At 43.5% G+C, this 18,210-nt stretch overlaps 1 protein-coding gene across 2 annotated transcripts in view; it reads left to right on the top strand.

The window, feature by feature from the left end:
- The window catches only part of SPATS2 (spermatogenesis associated serine rich 2), a 38,178-nt gene that overhangs the window by 8,780 nt on the left and 11,188 nt on the right, over nucleotides 1–18,210 (top strand). The window contains exons 1-8 of one of the 2 annotated variants that reach the window (XM_055003316.1): nucleotides 649–683; nucleotides 1,420–1,450; nucleotides 10,046–10,125; nucleotides 10,654–10,762; nucleotides 12,655–12,704; nucleotides 14,283–14,544; nucleotides 15,118–15,315; nucleotides 17,330–17,465. In XM_055003316.1, coding sequence (XP_054859291.1) covers nucleotides 1,420–1,450; nucleotides 10,046–10,125; nucleotides 10,654–10,762; nucleotides 12,655–12,704; nucleotides 14,283–14,544; nucleotides 15,118–15,315; nucleotides 17,330–17,465 — 866 coding nt within the window. In that variant the 5' untranslated portion in view covers nucleotides 649–683. Of the gene's footprint in view, nucleotides 1–378; nucleotides 684–1,419; nucleotides 1,451–10,045; nucleotides 10,126–10,653; nucleotides 10,763–12,654; nucleotides 12,705–14,282; nucleotides 14,545–15,117; nucleotides 15,316–17,329; nucleotides 17,466–18,210 lie in introns of those variants that run through there. The other variant, XM_055003317.1, reaches the window with a different exon arrangement.

Genomic DNA, 18,210 nt, shown 5'->3' with positions numbered 1-18,210 from the left:
TCAAGAATTCTCTCCTATGCCAACGATCGTCCAGTATTTCAGCACTTTTGGAAATAATGATTTTGTGCTACTGGAAGCGTTTAGTGCTTCTGTTAATGAGTTAATCGTTTTTAGTGCCTTTGTGCTTTCAGAATTCCTTTTGCCCTCATGCACCAACTATAGTTCTGGAACTGCACTCTGTTTAAAATGCAGGGCAAAGTCTGTCCGAGTCTTCACTGAATTTCATGATGATGTTTTTTGTTGACTTGTGGTTCAGCTGTTCTCTTCAGGCAGCATGTTTTTCAGGTTTTTAAAAGTCTAAGGTTTTAAGGGACATTGTTGCTCAGATGTGGTATGGCAGGCTTACAAGATGTATTTTTGTGTATTTACTTTTTCCAGGTTCTGAAAAACAGCTGGTCATGAACTGGTCTGTTTGTGCTTCCTGACAGAAGATTGGTGCTGAGGAGAAGGATCTGTGGTGATCTGCAATCATATTAGCAGAAATTTTAACAACATCTGTTGCCTTTGGAGTTGGAGATTTGCAGCCTCCAACCAGATACTTACCATTTCCTGCCTTGATGCAAAACAGCATTTGAGTTGCACCTTCCACCCTCAGTTTGAGGGACTCTAGTTTCTTTGCTGTGTAACTGAACACTAAGTACAGGAAAAAAAATCTATTATGTCTAAGAAGCAAAACCAAAAAGGTAAGACTTGGCATATAATCTGAGCAAAATAATAAGCTGTGTTGTGCATTTGAGATTTTGTTGGTTATCTTGGGATTTTTTTAGTCAGAGATTGAAGATAAGTTCTGTAGGTCAGGGATTCTTAAATCACAACACATTGTCTCCCTAAGATCCTTCGAATATGCCCTTAAAGGAAAAAGGGCCTCAATGAAAAAACCAAAATAGAATTTCTTGGACTAGTAGTCAACAAAAAGTGATAGCGCAAGTGGTCTCTCTCTTAGCTGTGGGTTAACCAGAAGTAGGCAGGTTGCAGAAAGGTGCCTCTGTCTCTCCTGGAAAACCTCTCTCCCCAGCAAGATCTGCATCCGTCACCAAATCTCCCTCCCTGGATGTGGTGCCATCACTTAGCAGCTAGTGCTCCGTCAAGATTGTTCCAGGGGTACGGGTCTAACTCATGAGCATTTCACTTGGTCCTTTCAAATAGCATATCCAGTGCTGGTTTTTGAGTCCCCGGAGAAGAGTGGGTTTGGATTTGCCAGGATGCTCTTACTGAACGTGCCTTTGGGGGAAGAACTAAGGCATTGCTTAACTACATACATGCTACTGGGAATGCCAGCTGCAGACCTAATTCTCCCCTTCTGCTCTGCAGCATGTAGCAAACTCTAGCCATGTCCTAATGTTATAGGCGTACTTTGCTAGCAGCAGAGTTTTGCTGTTGAAAGTGGTGACATTGAAACACAGGTTTTTTTTTTTCTAGATGTTGCAAGTGAGGAGGTGGGAACTAAAAGGTGACTGATGCTTTTATTTATAAGATGTTACAATTCTATTGTTTTAAAAACGCAATGGCTTACAATGAATAAAATGCTGAATAAATGATAATTTAAGTAAAGCTATTTTTTTTTAAAATGAGTAAAACAGCAGCAGTTAAAAAGCCTCCCTTGGAATCATTAAAAGTAGCATAATAAAAATGTTAAAAGCATCAATTGTTAGCGGTGGCTACATATTTAATGTAACTTATATTAGTTTCAGCCTTAATGTTAATGGCTGTCCAGTGTACCTGGTCCCACTTCTCCTGAACATAGCAGAAGCCATGACTTCCCATGACTTCTCCTAGGTATTGGAGTTCTCTACCCATAGCCACTATTGACATGGAAGAGTTTACAGAGGTGCTTAAACAGGATAAAGAAAGACTACACAATTAATGCTACACAATTAAAACAGTCTTCTAGGCTTCTGCTAGTCCATTACCATCCAGTATGACAACTGCTGATACACTGAGTCTCCCTTTTGTGATCTCTGAGAAGACTTGGAGCAGGCTCAGAGTTCATGTCTTTATCTGCGAACATGCCCCTTGGAGCTGGCAAGGTGCCTCTGTCACTTCCTTGAAAGTTTCTGCTATAAATCATAAGCCAAGCTGTTCTAGAACAGAGACCATAAAACCGATTGGATACTCCTTCCTACAGCAGAATTGGTTTGAGAAGTATTATTCATTCTGCAAAAGAAAGGCTTGCAGCACTCTGTCCAAAAGGAGACGTGGTTCCCGACGAAACCATTTTAAGTTGTATTTAAATGCTTAATTATAGACGGAGCTGTAATGTGGGAAAATATGAGGCGGGTGAAGGGGTTATGTTAAGTTACTAGCTAATATTTTATATTCTACAAATAATATTTGTTTATATCCAGCCCAAAGCTTTGAGCAAGTCAGACATACTTTGCCAGGCTATTAAAATGCTAGACTAGGATTTGGAAGAACCACGTGGAAATCCCCGCTCTGCCGTGGAAGCTTGCTAGGAGATACTGGGCCAGTCCCACATTCTCAGCTTAGCCCACCTTACAGAATGGTTGTGAGGATAAAATAGGGGAGAGGAGAGCCACTTTATGTAAGCCGCTTTGGGTCTCCGTTGGGAAGAAAGGTGGGGTATAAATGAAATTAATAATATCAGTTAGTAATGTTGTGTGTGGTAGATGAAAGCGAGACAAGGGAATGCTGCCAGCAATCCATGTTCGTGTGTTAAATACACCCAGGTAGCTTTCAGCTTTTTCTGGTAATGCTAGGAAAATGTGTAAAGACCAAAATAGGAAAAAAATTATTGTACGTTCTCTTTGCGGATGTAGAGACTGGGAAAACAGTGCGGATTTGTCAAGCGTGACATCAGTGAGAAAGCTAGTATCAAGTATCTGTAGGTAATAGGGATGCCAGGTCTGTCGGGCTTGAAGCCAGAGAGCAGTGCACACGTGTGTGTGTGTGTGTGTGTGTGTGTGTGTGTGTGGACTCACTTTGTGCGTGCAGTGCGCACACTGTCTGGAACACTTCCCTGTTGTGCCGGGAATGACATCGTTCCTGGTGTGACGTGGAAGCAATGAGTCCCGCATGCGGCTGATTTGAGAAAAATTGGCCCCAGATGCTAGATGCGTCATGCTGGGAATGATGTCATTCCCAATGCGATGAGAAAATGCTCTGGAGCACATGGGAGCATGCTGCAGGGCTCCCAGGCCCATTCTCACACCTCCCCCCCCCCACTGGACATGTGAGAGGGAAGTGGAGCCTGGGAGTGGGGATCCCCCATCCCCACTGGAGGAAGGGGATCCCTGGTAGGTACCCATCCTATTCAAGGCTGACACAACTTAGGAAATTACTAAGTCTTAGAAAAGTCCTGGGCAGCCAGGTGCTTTGAACTTCTCCAGGCCTGTGTAATAGCACTATGAAGGCCAGTCCTACCTCAAGTCAGTGTTCTTTGCATGGGCTGCCCCTCCTGTTCCTTCAAGCTTGACTATATGTATTTATAATTTGCTTCTCCTTTACTTTCACTGAAAGAAAGATGGGTGCCGTTTTAAATAAATATATAGTCTTTGTAGGAACTTGGTGAATCTCCAACCTAGATCATGAAGACTGGCAAAGTTGCTGGATTGTTGCAGATGTAACACAGAAGTCAGTTCCGTGTAGGCACTTCTGTTCAGTCCTCATGTAAATGTATTTGCTGTACGTATCTGTGCTGGGAAACTGACGATTTAAGACTTGTTAGTGAAACGCAGATGTGTGGAACTGTTGTACATGGTGATCTGTAAAAGAGTTGCACACTGCAGGCACGTAACGGTGATCTTGTGTGTAATTTATAGAAACTTAAACATCTGTTTTCATTTGGCTTTCTCACTGCAAAAGAATTGTACTTAATTTTAAATGAAGTCATTTTATCTTTATAAAGAGTTAAAACAAATGATTCGAGCCTTCAGTGTCCAGTGGAAAAAGTCTCTCTTTGTGTTCAAAATAATATTTCTGTTTTGATCAGAGGGAGAGGAATTTGTACGAGCAGAATGTGATCTGATATTGCATTGCCGCGCCACCTTTGTCTTTTCTAACTTTACCTTGGAAGACTTTACCCTTGCAACAGAACTAACAACCACAAGATCTTTATCCAAATGTATTTCTGTTGTGTTAGCTTTTGTTTTTATGTTCCTTATAATCACAACTATTTTTCATCCGCTCACTCAAGCCATTGTAATCGTGTGTGTAAAACATAAATGTATTTGTTTTGGATGGGGCCAAATTCAGTTAAAATTCAAGCTCCAATAAGAGGGCTTCAACAAGTGGTTAGACTGTTCCGTGCAAGAATTTACTAGATAGGTATAAATTAACCCCCTCAAAGGATATTCCGGTGTTAATGGGGTTAATTTGTGTAATGCTCACGTCTTTACCAGCATCCACTTCTTCGAATGGCCTGTTCTGTGTTGACTTGAATTCTCTACCTTTGACAGAACATGCAGAGCATCTTGTAGTTATTTTACTTAGTTATGAAAACTGGAAAACAAAATATTTCTGTTGTACCAGTCAATATTTAACCTTTAAAATTTTTATCTCTTACACGTGCCCCTTTTGTCTTAATACCCCTTAAGTTGTAACAGCAAAAACCACATGACGTGCCAACTAACAACCACAATCGTATATTTAATACATAAATCACATTACACAGTAAAATACATATACACTAAAACAACAATTCATAAAACTGTTTCCACAACTCACATATGGAAAACCATGAATACGGTTGCTAAAATACAGGTACCACAGAATAATAAAGTGCTGGTGCTACAAACTGCTACACAAATTCATTGCACATACAATTATTAAAGTGCAAGTGCATAGTAACAACTCAGCATGTTCTATTTCACAGGTCCTGAATAGCAACAGTCCAATAGTGAGCGAGAAGTTCCAGTGAAATAAAGTCAATTCTTGTTGTGTATTATTTCATTTCTTGTTGTTTATTATTTCATAATGGCTGTGTGAAATCCCAAGGTTGGTCCTCCGACGGGTTATCTAGAACCTCATGTGACCCGTTTCATAAAATATTTGTCAAAGAGCACACGGTAGTTAAAAATCCATCAATCTCATTCATAGGTACCTATTCACAAAAACCACTTAATGATGCTGTTGGATTTCACACAGCCATTATGAAATAATAAACAACAAGAAATGACAGAGAGAGCTGTGGCTCTCGAAAGCTTATGCTACACTAAAGTGGGTTAGCCTTAAAGGTGCTACTGGACTCATTACTGTTTTTCAGGTTAGGGCTACTGAAAGCTTGAATTCTGCCAACTAAATTCTTGTAAGAGATTGCTTCTCTACCTTTCTCCCCCCCCCCTTCAAGGTGTTATCTCTAAACTTGTGAGTGCCTTTAATGGAGGATGCCCTTCTACTCACCAAGAAATAAGCCTCCCTGGGTTGCAGTCACTCGTGGGTTGTGCCAGTCCCCACTCAAGTCGATTTTGCTTGTACTGCCCGAACAGTTCTTTAAGGAATTCTGTATGGAAAATGCATTCTGAGGCCCTTGAGCCACGTTGGCTCTTCTGCGTTCTTTATGGGCCGGCCTTTTTAAACTTAGGTTATTTTTAGTCTGCCTTTTTCCCCTTTGGACTCAAGGTGGATTGCACAGAGTAAGTCAATACCGTCCACAGGATGAGACATCCAATAAACAATGCAATAGGATTTGGATTGTAGAAATCTGAAACTAGCCTGAGATCTGAAAACAGAACTGAAGTAAAGGAAAAGTATTGCATGACATTAAACAATGCAACAGCTGCATCGTAGGACCCTGCTTGCAGCAACAGGCACACCATTCTGTTACAGTATAACCCTATTACCTGTATAGAGGAGCCCTCTTGAACAGTTCAGTTCTGCCCAGTAGCCAAAAGCCGTCGGGCAGGCCATTCCAGAAGGTGGAGCTACAACAGAGAACGCACGCACAGGAGCCTAAGGGTTATACTGGATCCAGCATTACCGCCGGAGATACAAGTTTGCGGCTGCAAAAACTGCTTTCTTTCCATTTGGTGTTGTGCAGAAGATCGCCCCCTGCCTTGACTAAGCCGATGTGGTGGCCACCTGGATCCATGGATTGAGGCTAGACTTCTGTAATGCACTCTACGTAGGTCTTCCTTCAGAGACTCCAGTTGTCGCAGAATGCTGCAGCTCAGTTATTATCGGGAGCTAGGCAGAGCGTGCATATGACTCCCGTACTACAGTCCCTCTGTTGGCTGCCTGTCAGTTACTGGGTTCAACTCCAGATTACTGGTGATCACATAAAAAGCCCTTCATGTCCTTGGACCCTCATGCCTGCAGGACCACCCCTCCCTTTATTCTGAGCAGGGCCTTTTGCGGGGGCAAGATCAACAAATGCCTGCCCACACGCACTCTCTGTTGTGCCCCCCCCCCGCCTTGTGGAATGGCCTGCCTCAGGGGCTCAGGGAGGCTCCCATTCTCCTGGTCTTCTGCAAACTGCAAAACTGAGTTTTTAAAGCAGGATACTTCTATACATGTAATAGTGTTATCCTACAAGGGAACAGTTCAGAAAGAAGCTTCAGTGAAGGAAAAGGGGCTGTGGACTATATCATTGCTTATCGCGTGTACTATCTGTTGCTTGCTAGATGTACTATCTTACTGTATAATTTCTGCATTGTGTAACATGTCATGTTAATACTTAAACTTTGTTTAAGCTTGCTTTCAGATTTCTGCAACCCTTTTCCTGTTACATTGATTATTGAATGCCCCATCGTATTGACTGTATTGACTTGCGCTGTGTAATCCCTCTTGAGTCTCAGACAGAAAGTCTCAGACAGAAACATAACTAAATAAAATAGTACAGTAAAAATCGCCTCACGTTTATGCTATCATAAGTAGAAATCCAGGCAATCCCTTTAGAATCTTAAGTGGCAAAACATTTATTAATGGGGGAAATTACTAATTTGGAGTGCTTCAGAAATTAACTGTAAACTGTAATTTCTTTGACTTAGCCATTATCTAAATAGAGGTTCAAAGATTACGGCAGAGGCTGTATTATTACCATAGATTTAGTGTGGTGCATTGGGTGATGCGCTGGACTTGGACTGAGGCGAGAGTTCAGTGTTCTCTGCGTTCCCGTGTTGCTTGCTTGGAGGCCTTAAACCAGTCCAGCCTAATTACCTCACAAGGCATGTTGAAAGGATAAAAACTCTTACAAGCTGCCCTAAGCTCCTTAGAGAAGTACAGGCTAGAAATGTAATAATAAAATCCCTGGGGCTCTGCCATCAGTAGAGGGTCTGACGTTTGCAGAGAAGTTCACACTATTGTGTATTTACATCTTGAACAATAGGCTTTCTTCAGTACAACAATCAAACAATAAAAGAGCTAGTCTTTTCACCTTTATGAACAGCTATGTTTCCAGATGTTCCAAGACACCCATTATAGGGGGAACAGACTTAATGCGAATTTCTTGATAAAAGGGGCAATGTAATAAAACATGTTCTATAGTTTCAATTTCCCCTGTACCACAAGGATACAACCCATCTTCCACCCGAAACTTCTTGTATTGCCCCTCTAGAACTGCAGAGGGGAGGGCTTGATGTCTTGCAATTGAGAATGCCCTCCTCTGACTGGGTCCCTCCAGTTGAGATATATAAGCAGCTGTAAGCAATGTATTATATCTTAGAAAAATACTGCTAAGTATTTAACAAACTTACCAATTAGTATTTACTTTTTATTTAGGAAGCATGTGAAAAAAATGGAAATGTTTGTTTTAAATCAATAGGGTTAGGGTTCACTGGAAAAGTGTACAGAAATTGGCAGAGTGGATCTTTTACCAGTTCCTCCTCCTCCAGGCAGTCTGCTCTGAAAATCGTCTTGGAGTTTTAGGAGAGCCTCACAAAGAAAATGCCCTGCGGTGCGGGGTGCTCAGCAAGGGGGGGGGGGAATAAAACTGCCTCCTTCTCCCTTCCTTCTGTTGGCAACTTATGTCCGTTGGGAAATGGCCAGGGAAGAAAGGTTTAACCACCTCCTCGTGGTTATGTTCAGAAAAGAGGGGAGGGGTCTTTTAAAAGGATGGCAGAATTAAATGTAAAATGCAGCTCCACTCTCATACGTGCAGCATGGATAGGTGGCACTCCTGAGCTGATGAGTGGATGCGTGGCTGGATGTTGCGGCCTTTGTCCTGTTCAGAACACAGCAGTGTCAGCGCAGTGTCCTGACATTGTGCCACGTGGAAGTCTTCAGAACACCTTTTGTCAGGAGTGAGAAATAACTTTTGCAGCTGGGAGACATGGCGACAAACTTGTATCTAAAAAAAAAATACAGACTTTCCTGTATCCTTAACCGAAAATTCTGGGAGCCGTGACGGCCAGCTGGTTTCCTCTGTGTCTCTTTTGTTGAGCAGTAGGCAGAGGGGAGAGAACAAATCCAGAGACTTCATGCTGATACTTCCTTTTTAAAAATTTTTTAAAGTTTATTTGAAATCAAAATTAACCAATTACACAAGAGATGTAAGATGTTATACATGTAGTAAACATAGTTATGTACATTATATATAGTATCAAACATGTAAGGATTCGTTAATTGACAAATAGAAACTTTCTAAAGGTGGTGTAAATATATAACATAGCTTGTTTCTCCTTCTTCCATAAGATACCATGATCCTGATGTTTTGCATACGTAATCATAACTAAACTGCTCTTTATGAAGTCATAACACAAGTTGTTATATTTTTAGGCGGTTGTAAATTAATCATGCTGACACTTTCAACCGCAGAGGTCTAAAGGATTTCTCAAAGCCAGAATCAGACCCTTAGAATAATCAAGCCGCTTCTTTCTTGTTCTAGGAAGAGCAGTCACCCGTTTCTGGCCTGCAAGACCAGATGCAAAACAAACAAAGGTTTTGTTGGAAGTCAGGCTTGCATTTATCAGAATCAGCAGCTGGCAGATGTTGATTAACGGGTTGCAGTGCAGTTTGCACATCCAGGAGGGTGAGATGACATTAAATATTGAGTAAAGGTTAGGTGCCCGAGAGGGATTCTTGTACATAGGTTTGGTGACCGCAAGTTGCTCTCTGATTAGCACAGTCGTACAAAAGCCTTTGGACTACTCTAGTTAATGCAGTTGATACCACACTAAATTAATTAGTGGTTACGTTTTCTTCGTTGTGTTTGTGTCGTCTGCTCCCTTCCCCACCACCCAGGCTGGCTAATAAAGCAGTACTTGAGCAACTCGACAGCCTTATAAAACGGAACTGATCAGGAGCTGAGCAGATGTCGCACGCCCCTTCATAAGCGTTATGCCGCTTGCATGGTCACCTCTGGTTGGTGCTGCTGTCATTTTCAGTCAGGCTGTGGACAAGCTGCTTTGTGTGTGTGTGTGCCACTGCTATGCTCTGAGCTCATCTGTGACTGGTGGCAGTGCTGAAAGCCGATGAGTTTGGGGTTCAGGGACCACAGTACACACAACAGCCTCATTATGTGCTGATCCAACTGGAAATGGGGGCGGGCTAAGTGAAAGGAACAGCCATCGCATTCCAAGAGGGGTATGTGAAAAGACCCTAATGTCGTTTTTGTCTTGTAGTGGCACCAGTCCCGCCTGTGATGTTTGTTCTAGAAACAGCATTAAGGCATTCACTTACAGGCAGAGCTCTCCTGACTTCCCAAGCAAAGTTGCACCTTTGGAAAACAGTGGGTGTGGAAAGATGTAACTGTCCTTAGCGTGGCCCCGTTGGATACACTGAAGGCATGTAAAACCTGAAAAGATGGTGAAAAGTTTGGCTATGTCTAGCGATAAGCCAGGCTGAGCTTCTCACTCTCAGAACTGGTCAGTCACAAGCGCTCCTGACAAACTTTGATTCGGGCCTTTTGGTCAGGGCTTTTTGTCTTCAGCGTTCTGTAAGAAAGCCGTACGTACAGGTACCAAAAGGTTCAGGGAGCAGAACGGCTTCATCTTCTACATACCTCCCACGGTACATCTGCCAGAGTTGCTTTCAGGGATCAAAGCAGATCCTCCACCTGCTTTTTATGGCCATGCAGTGCAGTCTCTACCTAGAGTTTTATGTCTTATGAGTCTCTTCCATTCTGAACATTAACTTCTCTATGCCTCTTCAGATTCATCAGGGTTTATTTTTGATGTGCAGTCCAATACTGTGATGGCCCAAGGAGGTACCTTTGAAAACATGAAAGAAAAGGTAAGCAATTCCTGAGAGGTTCTTTAGCTAAGGGTTTGAAGTGACATTTTGGTTTGCAGGTGACAGGGAGGTTACAAACTCCTGTGAACAGGAACTTGGGTGTATGGCGGCTCTCCTGCTTCCCAGAGGCCAGTTTTTGAGCCTTTCTACACTTTGTTATCTGCCCCCCCCCTCCCTTCCTGGCAAGTGGCGCATTATTGCAATAGGAGTAACTCCTATTTATCTGTTCAGCTATTGAAAATCCAGCCTTACTGGTTCCGGATACAAAATTCACAGAAGCAGCTTAAGTGCACGACTTGATTGTTGCTTCCAGCTTCCAGCGTCAGTGACATACTTGCTGCTTGCTCTGGGATGGGCTTCAGAAAAATGTTGCCAAAGAAAACAATGTCAGTGGGCTGTTCCCAGAGCAGAAATGAAACTAACATTGGCTGGGAGAACAGAAACTTAGTTCTTTTCCTCTGTAAGGGAGAATGTTTGACAATTGGAAGCAACTGGTTAATGTGTGACTTGGATCTCTCTCTTTTTTAGATCACTGCCGTGCGAGCGATAGTCCCCAACCGCAGCAACAATGAAATCATACTAGTGCTGCAGCACTTTGATAACTGTGTAGACCGAACAGTGCAGGCTTTTATGGAAGGTGAGTTTTCCAGTCAGGCAGTTCTGGACGGGAGGCTGCAAAACCTCAAGTAGGTGACTGGAATAAGTAGTGTGAAATGAGCAAGCTTACTGGCACCTTACCTCGCTTGCCCTCTCTACATAATTGTGCAGTTAGCATGCTGTTACGTTTGCATTTCGGTATCGGCGAGGATTTATATATTTTCTCACAAAACGCGTACTGTATTTGGACATGGAATAAGAAATAACGTTTGTGACGAGAGAGCGTGATGAGGGCGGGAGTAGAGTGGGGGGGGCTTCCCAGAAGCGTCTGGCCGGCCGGCCTCTGTGGTAAAAAGAACGTGGGGCTCCGTAGCTCTTGGGTGCTCTCCAGCAGGGCTCTGATTTCTCTCCCGTTCTTGCTGCTGCTTCTACCTTCAGGAATGTGACTGCTGAGTAAAGAGGTTGGGGTCGCCAACTCCAGGTGGGGAGATTTCTCATATTTGGAGATACAACCTTAGGAAGGGAGTGGCTTGGGGAGGAGGGGGCCTCGGCAGAGTTTACCCCCCAAAGCAACCATTTTCTCCGGGGGAACCGATCTCTCTAATCTAGAGATCAGTTTAAATTCTTGGAGATCTCCAGGCCATGCCTGGAGGCTGGCAACCCTGTAAGAGGCCTGCCTCGTGACCCGTTTATTTCCTCCTCAGGGTTACTTCAAGGGGGTAAACATGCCCACGAGTGTAGAACCGTCGTGTGAACATCTCGCATAACCTCTTTTCACTGGGATCGCAACAAGAAGCCTGTTTTAGATTTTGTATTCCGTGGGTATGCAAATAATTGGATAATTGTAGAAAATAGATACTCCTGCAATTTTCATGCGGGATGGTGTACAGTGAGTGCGTTTTGCACAAAATTTAGGTGTGTGTATGAAATAAGCTATATCTGTAGGGGCACTCAAATGGTCTGTCATTTCTAAATTTTGAACATGAACTGCCAGTACTCTTCTATGTGTTACTTTTAGCTGTGAGAACTAGAAACTCTCTTTTTGGAAGAATGTGGACAAATTCTTCTAGCTGTTGGGCTTTACATTGTCTGTGTTATGTAGCAATATGTTTCAAATTCCAAATTCTGTTTTTCAGTGTGACTCATTTGTATAAGTTTATGTAGATTCACAAACACTGATATTTTGAATGCATAACATGAAACCGAGTATGAACCTGTTTCAGTGGTAATCCCAGGTGTATCTTTCGTTGTATCGCATTAATTGCATGGAGAGGCCTTTGTCATCGTTTCCTGGAATACCCAAGCGCATAAGTTTCATTCCTCTTTCTAAGTATAGATTTCTTCACCTCCCCTCTTTCAGAATCTGTTTTGGATTTATTTTGAAAAGACAATTGTACTGTATTTGAGTGACATTAGAAGTTAAAATGGCACTGCACAACCATTAAACAAAATCTATTACATCTAAACCAGTTACGCTGTGTCCTAGAAATATCAATTTTAATTCCTCAAGATCTAGGCTTCCTGTGAAACACCCTTTTAAAGATGTGCATTCATTCTGCTGCCCCTGACTCTGGCCTGTAACAGTTTCTGCAGACCCAGAATCATCATTTTCCTCTTAGACTTGGAATAATCCTTGATTTTCTTATCTAAGGCCCTTAACAGTTCTGTCTCTGCCTGGGCAGAGGCAAATTTATTCCTCTTCTTCCCACTCATACGCCATCCTCCCATACCAGTGTAAAATGTTGGTGAAATGTGGTCAGTTGTACGTGTAGGATGTTGCTCCATGAGTGAGAATTAGATGTTGCTGTATAGAAAACAGATTCTCGGAGACGTCGCAGCTGTCTTGTCTGTCGAGCTTGTTTCTACGGTGGGTGCATGAGGAGAACTTGGAACTATTACTGCTTATGCTTTTACATTTATTTTAATTTGCAGGCAGTGCCAGTGCAGTATTGAAAGAATGGACAGTTACAGGCAAGAAAAAGGTAACACTGGATTTGTACATGAAACCGCTGCTTGTGAGGGTGTGTGTTGTGTTGGCCTGCTAAGCCCACTTCCCTGCGCTGCTCCCGATTAAATAACAGGGATGCAGCCAAGAGCATCTTTGCCCAGAGGACGGCTTTTACGTTGATTGCCTAAAAGTCGTGATCTGCTGATTTTGGTCTCCTGTACAACCAAGTAGCTTTTGAAATGAAGCTTAAAACCTGCGATTCTCTTTACAGTCTTGATTATGCAAACTTCAGCTGGTATGAGTGTTATACATTTGATTCCCTTTCCCCCTGTCGTTATTCCCAGTTAGTCTAGGAAATTCACTCCAGACTTACATAATTTTTAATAGGGTAAGGGGTAGTCTTCCAGTTTCTGAATGGTCTTTCCGCAGAGGAATGCCAGGCCTGTGTGTCGTGTATTTGCTTAATCCAGTCACGCATGTTGTACTTCCCTGACTTTTCCCACACACACGAGTCCTCTTTGTCTTGTCCCGCAGTGCCCTGTTTTTCACTGGCAGTGGCTTCCTCCCTGGAGTGCCCCGTCTCCGGTGGGCTTGTCCCTGCCGCTGTTGTCCAGCTCATTATCTTGGCCAGCTCTCTCGTTTCCTTCCTCAAGTGCAAGTTGACTTTTTCGCATTTGCCTGTGCCCTCTTCTTTAATCAGAGCAGGGCATTTGAGTCTGAATGTTGGGAAGATTCACTGCTTATCTTGGGACAGTTTGCCAGGTGCCTGATGGTAACCAAACTTAAAATAAGGTTGTTTATAGATAATCTGTTCCAGGAGCAGATTGTAATCCTCATAGTAAACCAGAAAGGAATCCACAAAAGGGCCATAATAAATCCTATAGATGGCTTGCCGCCAGTGGGTGCTGGAGACGAAGACAAAGTCAGACGTTGTAGAAGCAAGGATAAAATTGGATTGACCCCTTAGTCATATTCTGTAATCTCTTTCATGCAATCTGGACTTACGAGAGGGAACCCATAAGTGACCTAGAGTGTTTGTATAGCAAAGGCTGTGTGCACCCTGCCCTTTTAAAAGGACAAGGATCTTTCCTAATATAGCTCAAATAAAAAAAATTGACCCCTTTGACCTGCACAAATGCTGTGAATTAAGCACAATTCTTTCTGCCTTCTGCTAGTTATTGGGAAGGGTTAAGATGCATGAGATAGTAAAGCCCCACCCTCTCTGCTTACTGGAAGTCTTATTCAACTGTATCTCTGACTTCTGTGACTTCACAAGGCATTTTGTTCACACTGTCAAGTTCACCTTTTGCCATCGCAAGGGCTAGAAACTGAAAGCTGAGATTCTCAGCTTGATTCCAAACTCAGGGGCTCATTGTATAGCTTTTCGGCCGCATGCATAGCGTTATAGAATGCACACAGCCTGGAGTATAGCCAGTTGTTCAGACTGGTAATTGAGAGCAGTATTCATATTGCTGCCCTGTGCTACAGCATCTACCTGTGCACCGTTAGCATGCATGTGGTAGTTGAGTCTCACCCATCCGAAGAATGAACTTAAGTTTCATCAGGAATTTACTGTCTTTTTCTTTGGCGGGGCGGATACGTGAATGCTTAGAACAAAAAGAAGAAAACCAAACCAAAACCTCCTGCAGAATCAAGTGCCGGCCCCCTTGACCCCAGCAAACCTGTGTCCGCGGAAGAGGAACAGGCTGCAGCCTCCTCCGAGAAGGGCGGGATCAATGGTTACCATGTCAACGGCTCAGTCAATGACACAGAATCTGTGGACTCTCTCAGCGAAGGTTTGGATACTCTTTCCATAGATGCCAGAGAGTCGGAGGAAAGTGAACCTGCTGCTCCAGAGGGGCCTGACCGAGCAGGTTAGTTCTGCTGCGTGGGGGTGGGGTTGGGGTGGGGGGGTTGTTGTTTCCCCCTCTTCTAAAGCTGTCTTGTCAGTCCCTGTGGTTAAATATCTGTTAATAATGAGAGTTGTGTCTGAATTGTGTCGCCCGTACCACCTGTCTGCTGCTTGGCAGTTTTTACAGATAAAAGGTAAACTGGACCTTTTGGAACTGCTTTGGGTTCCCAGGCGGGGGTAGGACTGGGAGTGGCCGCAAGCTGAAGGCTGTTATAAATTGGGAGCAAATAAATAAAATAAATATTTATAGCTGTCTAACCTTCATCTAGCCTTGGGCAGCCTCCCTTCAAAGTATGGGGGCTGGATGACATGGGGAAGGAAGCTAGGGCACCAAGAAGGTTCTAGCAAGGTGGGCGTATCCAAAGACTCTCATTGGGGTTTGGGGCCATGCTGTGGACAGGGAATGGATTCAACTTCTCAAAGGTGGGGGGGAATAGTTTAGGTAAGCTTAGCCAAAACAGTTGCTTTTTTGTTATCTTGTCACATCTCCCTATCTGACCTTTCTGATGTTTGGGAACTTTTTTCTCCTCCTCAGCAACATTTGAGTTAGAAAACCGCCTAGCAGACTTCAGTCCAAAGTCTGCCCAGAACACCCCGTCTCTCCGAGCGCATCATGAGCGGAGGAGCCCCAGCAAGCCATTCTCCAGATCCGCATCGAGCAGCCAGTCAACTGTTCCTTCATCTCTAGCAATGCTAGATGAGATCCCTGTGTCCTCTGGGAACAAAAAGCAAGGTAGGGCCTGGTGGGATCTGTGGTTCTGTTGCTCATCCAGCTTTGCTGGCCAGGTTTTAAATGGCCGCCCAAGCAGGAGGCATGTCTGGGACTTAAAGGCTACGGTGGAAAGTATCAAACGCTTTGACTAACAGGCTAGTGATCTTTGTATCGTGCTTAATTTCTTCAGCCTGTATGGTGGACAGGTGCTGGACTTGGGTCGAGAATAAACAGGTTCAGCTCTCTACCCACCATCTAGCTTGTGGTTGATAGGTGGGCATGGGGCCAGCTGCTCTTATCAGGCTAACATACTTTGATAAAACAAGAACAACTGCTGTGTATGTCAGCCTGGGCTCCTTAGAGGAATGCCGAGGCAAAAATGCAGTAGATAAATTTATCCATGTTTGACTTCATTGGGATCCGTAAAGCTGGGGGGAGGCTCGTTAGACTGGAGGAACTTCATCCATTGATATTCCTATCCTCCTTTTCTGTGAACACCTAAGCTGCATTTCATAACTCTAGGAAATGTCTTAACATTTTCTAACCAATAACTGATGCCATTGCTCTTGACTGTTCTTCAACCTTGGTACAATGCCAGAAGAATGTTCACTTCCACAACAGATTCCAGCATTTATGGTATTATGGCCTGCCTTGGGAGAATCACAGCTGATTTCCCCCTTTCTTCCCCATGCTTGTCAAACTCCCATGCCTGCTTTATCTACAGGCTGTTGCCAGCGTACCTGTATGCTGGCGCAAGACCACCCGAATCTGGACACCAAGGAAGGGAACAAGTCGCGTGTGTTGCTAAGCAAAACACTCACTGACCCCTTAGGGCTTGTGTCTTGCTATCTGGCTGCTCTGAGAGCAAGCAGAAGTCACTGAACCGAATGTCTCTTTCTCAATTCTGTTTTGACTTCCAACTCTGCTTCCATTTGGGCTGCGCACAACTCTTGGAAGGCACAGAATGTATTGCATACATGGGGGACTAATTTGCAGAGCGCATTAAGAGAGCAGGAGTTGGCTGAAAGTGAATTTAATTAGATTACCTAGTGGTGGGAGGGCTATGAACATTTTAATAGGAATGTTGCATTTCCATTGGGCAGGCAGTCGGTACTCCGTCTTCTCACTGTTTTCCTGCTCTGGCTATTATATGAAAACCAGAGAGCAGGCTGCCTAAAATCCTTTAATTAGTTGACGTCCCAGGTTGGTAGTCTCTGGTTGTTTTATATCTAACCTTCTCCATGGATTCGGAATGCTCCACTATATTCCTCATCACAAAACCACATTTCTGTACCTTTCCTTCGTTGATCAGAGTTTGTCCCTGAACCAGAATTTCAAAGAGGCCTCATAGTTAATGAGAAGCAACTGTCCCGTGTGGTTTCTTCCTTTCAACTCCTGTATTCCTCTTTCCACCTGTCAGTAAAAAGGACCTGTAAGACCTCGGTTCGAAACAGGGTCATTATCTGCCGCTTCAGGAAGATGTGAACACCCGGCTGCTGGCAGTGGTGGTTCACCTTTTTGCTATAACAAGGGCCGTAACAAGCAGCCGGTAGTTCATCTTGGAGGGGCGGGGACCGCTTCGGCAAACCTTGGAGACAGAAATAAGCTCAGAGAGGAGTTCTGTTGGAGTCGACCTGAGGCGAAGGGCCCGTCTAACCTTTGTAACTGGCACCTGAGCCTTCCATCTTTTGCTCTAGAGGAAGCCCTTCTCTCAAAAAGACTTCAGTTTACTGGAGCAATACCTCCGTGAGCTAATTCAAAGGTCTCATTCACAGTTGGATATTTTTGCTCTTTATTATTCAACACTGCTGTTTAATTTATTTGAGAAGGCATTTCCTTCTGTTGAGTATTTAGACTTCTGCCTGAAACAAATGGCATTCAAAGCTGTCAATTCTTCCCTCGAGCCCTTGTTTTTGCAAGGATACTTTGTACCCAAGAGTGGTTTGAAATTAAGATTTTCGTTCTTGATCTTCTGTAGCCTGGAAAATGTGTATAGTCTAATGCTGTTGGGTGTTTGTGTGGGTGTTTGGGGTAGGTTCCAATATCGAGAAGTCTGTGAAGGACCTCCAGCGATGCACCGTCTCACTGGCTCGGTATCGAGTGGTAGTTAAAGAAGAAATGGACGCCTCCATTAAGAAGATGAAGCAAGCTTTTGCTGAGCTGCAGAGTTGGTATGCTGACACATGTCGAAACTGGAGCGTTCAGAAACGATTGTTTCAGGCTGTGGTAAAAAGGGTGTATCCTAGGGTAAAAGGGGGTCCTTTTTATTTTCCTATCTAATTATTATCTCAGGCACTGTCTACTGTAAGGCTGGGACCATATGAGCAGTCAGTCGTGAATGAATGTTGTTTGAAATTGGTGGAAATTTCAGGTGGCCATCTTTTCACAGGATTACTTTAGTGGATGTATGAAAGACAGGACTGCAAATTCTGGCAATTGGCGTCTGCAGCATTTCTGTGACTCTTACTGTTAAAAGTAATAAAAGCTCTCTTCATGCATCTGTTAGAGTCACTCAGTGCTGCGTGCTTCAGCTGCCAGGAAAGTCTTGTCCCTTCTTAATTTTTTGGCATTTGAACTCTGAAACGTCATCTGCCAGTGGTCCCTCCTGAGCAGCAATTGAGACAGAAGTGTGATATAAAAACGTCAGATCAAGTGCATAAGAGGTACCGCTAGCACCAAATCTCTAATCAAACAGCAGTGTTTTTAATGCAACAGGAATATAACATGTCAAGCACATAAATATTGTACAGACCTAAAAGGAGTCTCAAGGAGATGTTAACCATCTTTGTTTCTTAATATTTAGGGCTGGGTTTAGCAGAATCTCCCTATAGTTCAATAATTCAGTATTCATACGGCCACTCTGCGTTTTTAATCTCTTCGAAAAGCAGTGAAAAGTGCTCATTGGCTAGCTTAAAA

This window comes from Eublepharis macularius, chromosome 19 (genome assembly GCF_028583425.1).
Source record: "Eublepharis macularius isolate TG4126 chromosome 19, MPM_Emac_v1.0, whole genome shotgun sequence".
Lineage (NCBI taxonomy): Eukaryota > Metazoa > Chordata > Lepidosauria > Squamata > Eublepharidae > Eublepharis > Eublepharis macularius.
The sequence above is the reverse complement of the archived record's forward strand: the minus strand, read 5'-3'. Positions and strand labels throughout refer to the sequence as shown.